Below are 7100 nucleotides of genomic sequence, written 5' to 3'. Positions count from 1 at the left end.
GAAAGCTGTCCATGTGCAGGGGGCTCCACTGTCCCCACTGCTGTTCCCAGCACCCATGGGCATCCCAGGGGCAAATAGGTCAGGATGCAAACGCAGGGCTGGGGGATGGGTGCAGGAGCCGTCCCACCACGGCCGTGACACCCGCGCCGTGCTCACCAGTTCCGAGTAGAACTTCTCCAGCCCAGGGGGGAGAGGGCGAAGTGCATGCAGTTGTTCTTTATGGCACAATACTCAGCTTTGCTGTTCATTACCCCCTTGACTTTTCCCCAGAAATCATCGAGATTAACCCCATCTTTTTTCTGGTAAATCAAGTAGTTTCCCCTCTCCTTTTTCATTTTCACCAAACCTTCTTTGGTGATCACACCAGAAGTCGTCCGACTGCTGATCATATCACGTTTCCTCTGAGTGCCGGTGGCTGGAAAAGCAGGAGCCGCCCATCACCCTGGCCCGGTGACCACAGCCGCTGGCCACACTTTGAGGATCACTACAACAAGAACGGGACCAGGGGGTCTGGCGCTTACCCGCAAAGTGCATGACCTCGCCATCCGCGCAGTAGGCGGCTTCATGTCTGAAGATGATCTGGAAAATGATGTTACTGCTTCTGTCCAAGGGAAACAGCTAGATGTCCCCAGGCTTCAACTTGCTCCCAAAATCCTCCTCGAAGATCTGACCATGCCTGTTGAAAAAAATTATTCATGCTTTTTCCTTATTAACAGCAACGTTTAATGCAATTCCTTTAATCGTGTTCATTAAACCATAAGCAAAACAGTGATGGGTGTGCAGGGGATTTGCTCCGCCCAGCACGCACACCTTCTAACAATAAGCAGTGTGCTTAAATACAGTAAGGTATTACATATTCACAATAACCCCAGGAACGCCTATACATATTCATAACCTTTCCCCGCTTCTTATTAAAATGAGTCTCAGATAACCATTTCCATAGTCTCCTCCTTGGCCCTCCCCTGTTGCGCCTGTGCAGTGTCACTTGGTGATTTTGAGGAGGGGTCTTTGGGGTCTTTGGATGAAGGCTCTTTCAGCTTCGTCACAGTGAACTTTCTACCTTTGGCTCATTATGTTGAATGACTGGAACCCAAGCTGCCAAGTCAATTGAAATCAGACTGGTTCCCCCCTTTTTACTGTAAATCTTCGTTATCTCGTCTTCTCAAGTTTACAGTAAGCGCCTCAAGTTTACAGCTAGGTGCTGTAAAACTTCTTATCTTGGCATTCAATGAGGTTCTGTTTTTTATTAACATAATTGGTTACATAAAGCTCTAAATTAGGCACTCTTCAAGTGTTAGTTAGTTCCCTCTATCACTGAGGACCCTCAGCCTACCAGCCCCACTGCAGGAATCCAGCACCCTGAGGACTCTCAGCCCACCAACTTCGCTGAAGGGAATCCACCCTCAGGACTCTGAACCAGACATCGGAGGATGCTGCGCTCCTGAACTGCAAACCCCAGCCTCCTCGCCATGAAACACCGAGGTCATACATCATCATACCAGTCCTGTCATCTTCACTGTGGGGCTGCAAGAGACTGGATCACTCACTCTTTTCTTTCTTCCTTTCTCTCTACTCTTTCCTTCTCCTTTTTTCTATAACTCCACTTCTTCGTCTCTCCTTCCGTACATATATTACTCTCTTTCTCTCTCCCTTATACCTTAGTTTTCCTTCCCTCTCTACCACTCTCTTTCTCTCTTGCCCTTTTGAACATATAAGGATAACACAATCTTTAAGCTCTGCTGTTGGATTCTGGCTAAATTTCATATTATAACTACTAATGATTGCCAATACATCGCTCATAGTATGACCTTTGCTGTTAATGTCTTGGTAAGTTCTATTACACTTCTGCCAAGTCACTATTCGCTATAACTGGTATTCCAACACGTACTTTTAGTAAAACTCATAATTGAATTGGACCCCAGGAGTGATTTTCTGTCATTCACTTCACATAACCACGCAGAATTAAGCCAGAGTTAACTCACACCTGGTCTCATCTGTTGAGTCAGCTGGCTGGGCTCCTTGGGGGGTCCTACCACGGTGCTGGCCCGGTGTCGGTGGCCACCACTGGCTCGGGGCCAGCGAGTGGCCACAGCTCATCGGCTCACAGGGCACTGTAGCAGGCAGGTTGTCCCGCCTCGCTGTCCAGCATCGGGCTCGTCACCTCCTCGGCCGTATCACCACTGAACGGTGCTTTTTGGTGTCTGGCCGGCCCCACCGGCAGCTGCTGCAGCAGCTTCTGCACCGGTGGCAGGGACACCAGGGCTGCAGCCGGGGTGGTGGCGCTGCAGGTGGTGGCGGGACTGTGACCACACTCCTTCTCCCAGCACCTCTGACTGAAACGTGAGCCTGAGGATGGGCTTGGTTTGGGTTGCAGCCACCATTCCGATGCCCTTCCAGGAATGAGGTTGTACCAACCCTGTGGCGCTTGTTGCTGTTGTCACTTTCCGTTTCCCAGCAGCTCCTTTCCCCGAAGCCACCGCTGAGCGACGTCCCAGCCCTGGTGCAGCCACCCCCTCCTGCCCCCCCGCAGAAGCAGCTGCTCTTCGATCCCAGGGCCTCTTGCAGGACACGCACTTTTGCACATGAACTGCAGCTCCTCGCACTCCACAGCCTTTCCAGGGTCTCCACTACCACCTCCCTCCCTCTGTTCCCAAACTTAACATTTCCAGTGTAATGAACAAATTAATTGCAAATTTAACAAGTGGAAAAGCCCACTTGGGACTTGCTGGACCTATTTCTGTTTGGTGTTTGGCTTTCAGCCTTCCTCCGTCTCCTGTGTGTCAGGAGAGATGTGAGGTCAGGTTTCGTCCCAGCACCTGCTGATCCACCCATTCCCTGCATTTGCTTCAGCCCTTGGTGGAGCAAGTGGCCCGGTTCTGTCATTGACTCGGTCCCAGAGAAAACAATGCTACCAGCCAGCATTGCAAGCCTTTCCAGCAGTGTGTATGCAGTAAGTATGCTCCAATCTCCACAGACCACTGCACACATCTGGGGAAGATGGACAGGGCTTGTCCAGGGACAGCTCCAGCTCGGAGCCATTGGGAAGGACGGGTGACTTTTGCCCGAGCCCTTGTGCCTGGCAGGATCCATCCCGGGCAGGGTGTGATGGCAGCTGGGACCCTGCCCTGGCGCACGGGCAGGACGGCACGAGCACGGCACTGACACCCCTTTTCTGTTCCTCTCTCCTTGCAGATGTCGGGCAACACTATAAGTAGGAGCCTGGTGAGACCTGTGGCAGCAGTGTGGGCATCTGGGGCGTGTTGGGGGGTGATGGACTGGTTCTGCTGTCTCCTCACCTTCCCTCCCTGGTGTGGTTCGTAGACCACTAGATTTCTGCTGTTCAAGAGTGTCCACGGGCAAGGGGAGATCTTCAATGAGGTATCAGAGAGCGAGTTGCACCCTGGAGACATCTTGCTCTTCCCATTGGACAGAAGCAATAACATCATTGTCCAGATGATCTTCAGACATGCAGCCGTCTACTGTGGGGATGGCGAGGTCATACACTTTGCGGGTAAGCGCCAGACCCCCTGGTCCCATTCTTGTTGTAGTGATCCTCAAAGTGTGGCCAGCGGCTGTGGTCACCGGGCCAGGGTGATGGGCGGCTCTTGCTTTTCCAGCCACCGGCACTCAGAGGAAACGTGATATGATCAGCAGTCGGACGACTTCTGGTGTGATCGCCAAAGAAGGTTTGGTGAAAATGAAAAAGGAGAGGGGAAACTATCTGATTTACCGGAAAAAAGGCGGGATCAATCTCAATGATTTCCGGAGAAAAGTCATGGAGGCGATGAACAGCGAAGCTGAGTATTGCGCCAGCAAGAACAACTGCATCCACTTCGCCCTCTCCCTCCTGGGACTGGAGGAGTTCTACTCAGAACTGGTGAGCACGGAGCTGGTGTCACAGCTGTGGTGGGACGGCTCCTGCACCCACCCCCAGCCCTGCCTTTGCATCCTGACCTGATTCTCCATGGGGTGCCCATGGGCGGTGGGGACAGCAGTGGGGACAGCGGAGCCCCCTGCACATGGACAGCTTTCACTTGCAGGTGCAAATCCAAGATGAAGGTGATAGCAGCCGCAGTGAGACCGTGAGTGTCCCCATATCAGCCTCCTGACAGGGCTTGGGTTCCATGGCAGGCCTGTGAGAACTAAAGGAGGGCTGAGTCTTGAGGAGGATTGGGGTCCTGAGTGAAGGATGAGTTCTCCTGGAAGGACCTCATGGGCCTAGAAGGATTTTTAGGTCCTCAGAAGGGCTTTGGGGTCCCCAGCAGGGCTGGGCTCCAGTTGCCAGCACTGCCAGGGGACCCATTTGCACTGGCTGGGAAGGGCAGGGCAGGTGCTCAGGGGACCATCCCCCCTTTCCAGGCCACCTCAAGTCCTCCCAGCACAGCAGGACAGGGGAGCAGCCACACGGCATGAGGAGTGGCAGCCCTGTGTCCCCCGAGGACAATCCACCTGACCCACAGAGGAGCCTCAGCATTGCCCCGCGCACCCCAACAACTCGTCACAGGGAAGGAGCTTTTGTTTGGGAGGGTGGGGGATGTTGCTTTCTGCTTCCTGGACCTTAATTGCCATGCATTAATCAAATGTTTTCTTGAACTTTGCTACCTGAAACCTGCCTGATTTCCTCTGCTGCCTCAGTCCTGCCTGGAGGGCTGAGAGAGCTGCCCGGCTCTCACCAGCCTCTCGGGGCTTCATAGCTGCCCAGGATAATAATGAGTGACACAGCAGCTAATACTGGTAATTACAACTGAAGAGTAGTAATAACAGCAACAATAATGTTTTCTGTAATTAAATAAATAATATGCAAAATATAATGTCTCATGTGTCTTCATACATCATAAGATCGTTGCAGTGGGTTGCCTTGTCTGCCTGCCAGGACCCTACACACCCGCTGTGTCACTCTCCATCCACAACTGGACAGAGGGAGAAAAATACAATGAAAGACTCGTGGGTCCAACTCAGGACAGGGAGATCACCCAGCAAGTGCCATCATGGTCAAAACAGGCTTGACTTGGGGAAATAAATTCCATTTATTGCCATTCAAATAAGACAAGGACAATGAGAACAAAGGACAAACTTCTGCCACATGCGTCCTTCCCAGGGGCTGCCGTTCTTCACAGGCTGCTCCAGCATGAGCTGCTGTCCGTGGGGTGACAGGTCCTACCTGATGGTGTCTCCATGAGCCTGATGGAATGGGCTTCTTGAAGGCCAATCCCAGTGCCTTACAGCTCCCCATGAGTCCCACCAATCATGGCAGTGGGTTTGGAGACCATCACTGGCTGGGTGACACAGACCTGAGACTCTGCAGGAGCTGCACTAGTACCTCAGTGATGACACAACCTCTGCCTGGGGTGACAGGTGGGAGCAGAGCTGTGCCACGGCCATCACCACCTGCCAGGAGACACCCGAGTGTCACCCACTGGGTACAAGATCCCCCAGGACACCCAAAGGATCCCGGGTCACCCCGAGGCTCCAGCACTCACGTTCTGGTTGGGACTGAGGAACTGGGTGCGCACGTAGCGGGTCAGCATGTTGATGATGACCACCTGCCCCCACTCCTCCACGTCGACGAGCAGGTTGCAGAGCTTGTGGTAGCTCTTGTGGATGAGGTCGATGCATTCGGGGCAGACCTCCTCGAACGCCATCACCAGGCTGCTGTCCACCAGCTGCACAGGCAAAGTCCAGGGTGACCACCAGGGTGGTGGCATCTCTGTGAGGATGCTGCTTGGGGATGGTGGCATCTCTGTGATGATGCCATTTCTGGGGACAGCTGTATCCCTGTGAGGATGCTGGCTCAGTGGGGACACTGTCATCCCTATGAGGACATCAGCCCAGCAGGAATACCTGCAATGCAACGAAGATGACTTATCCATGAGGACAAGACATTGAACCCTTCCCTGGTCCCCTCCCTGAGGTGGGAAAATGCCATCGCTGTCCTCTTTTCTAAGAGACATCCATCCCCACCAAAGAGACAGGACAGGCAAGGCCAGGACCACCCAATGCTGCAGTTGTGTCACTCATGGGACAATGTTTGACCACAGTCACCATCGCCAGAAGGTCCCAGGGGGCTCCTTGGGGGGGTCTTACCTCGGTGCTGGTCCGGCGCAGGGATCCACCGCAGGCTTGAGGCCAGCGAGCGGCCGCAGCTCATCAGCTCACAGGACACTATAGCAGCACTGGGCTCACTGTCCAGCACCGGGCTCGTCACCTTCTCGGCTGTGTCACCATTGAACGGTGCTTTTGGGCGCCCGGCCAGCCCCAGTGGCAGCTGCTGCAGCAGCTTCTGCACCCGTGGCAGAGACACCAGGGCTGCAGCCGGGGTGGTGGCCCTGCAGACGGTGGCGGGACTGTGGCCCCGTTCCCCCTCCTGGCACCACCGGCTGAAACCTGAGCTTGAGGATGGGCTTAGTTTGGGTTGCAGCCACCATTCCGATGTCCTTCCATGGAATGAGGTTGTGCCAACCCTGTGGTGCTTGCTGCTGTTGACACTGTACAGTTCCCAGCAGCTCCTTTCCCCGAAGCCTCCGCTGAGCGACGTCCCAGCCCTGGTGCAGCCACCCCCTCCTGTCCCCCCGCAGCAGCAGCTGCTCTTTGCTCCCCAGGGCCTCTTGCAGCACACGCACTTTTGCACATGAACTGCAGCTCCTCGCACTCCACAGCCTTTCCAGGGTCTCTCCCTCCAACTCCCTCCCTCTATTCCCAAACTCAACATTTCCAGTGCAATGAACAAATTAATAGGAACTTTAACAAGTGGAAGAGCCCACCCAGGGCTTATCTGGACTTATTTCTGTCTAGTGTTTGGCTTTCAGCCTTTCTCCGCCTCCTGTGTGTCAGGAAGGATATGAGGTCAGGTTTCGTCCCAGCGCCTGCTGAACCACCCATCCCCTGCATTTCCCTCAGCCCTTGGAGGAGCGAGTAGCCCGGCTCTGTCAGCGACACCATCCCAGAGAAAAGAATGTTAAAAGGCAGTGTTATGAGTCTTGCCAACTCCTCCAGCGTTGGTGAGGTAAGTGCACTCCCATCTGCACACCCCTTTGCACACATCTGCCTGGACCGTGGTCAGACCAGGAGAGGGAGGGCAAGATGGACAGGGCTTGTCCTGG

General features: G+C 54.1%; 1 protein-coding gene across 2 annotated transcripts; it reads right to left on the bottom strand.

The window, feature by feature from the left end:
• Window positions 1–4991: 4991 nt before the first annotated feature.
• Window positions 4992–6803, bottom strand: LOC136106995 (AP-3 complex subunit beta-2-like). 2 transcript variants are annotated; one of them, XM_065847760.2, is made up of 3 exons: window positions 6085–6803; window positions 5481–5841; window positions 4992–5343 (listed from the first exon to the last, which is right to left on the bottom strand). In XM_065847760.2, exons 2-3 carry the CDS (start codon window positions 5808–5810, stop codon window positions 5314–5316), a joined length of 360 nt encoding a protein of 119 aa, XP_065703832.1. In that variant the 5' UTR covers window positions 5811–5841; window positions 6085–6803; the 3' UTR covers window positions 4992–5313. The 2 variants fall into 2 exon arrangements, with proteins under 2 accessions (XP_065703832.1, XP_065703831.1); XM_065847759.2 differs by having other exon boundaries at window positions 4994–5388.
• Between the last annotated feature and the right edge of the window lie 297 nt (window positions 6804–7100).

The sequence above is a fragment of the Patagioenas fasciata genome, chromosome 12, assembly GCF_037038585.1.
Source record: "Patagioenas fasciata isolate bPatFas1 chromosome 12, bPatFas1.hap1, whole genome shotgun sequence".
NCBI lineage: Eukaryota > Metazoa > Chordata > Aves > Columbiformes > Columbidae > Patagioenas > Patagioenas fasciata.
The sequence above is the reverse complement of the archived record's forward strand: the minus strand, read 5'-3'. Positions and strand labels throughout refer to the sequence as shown.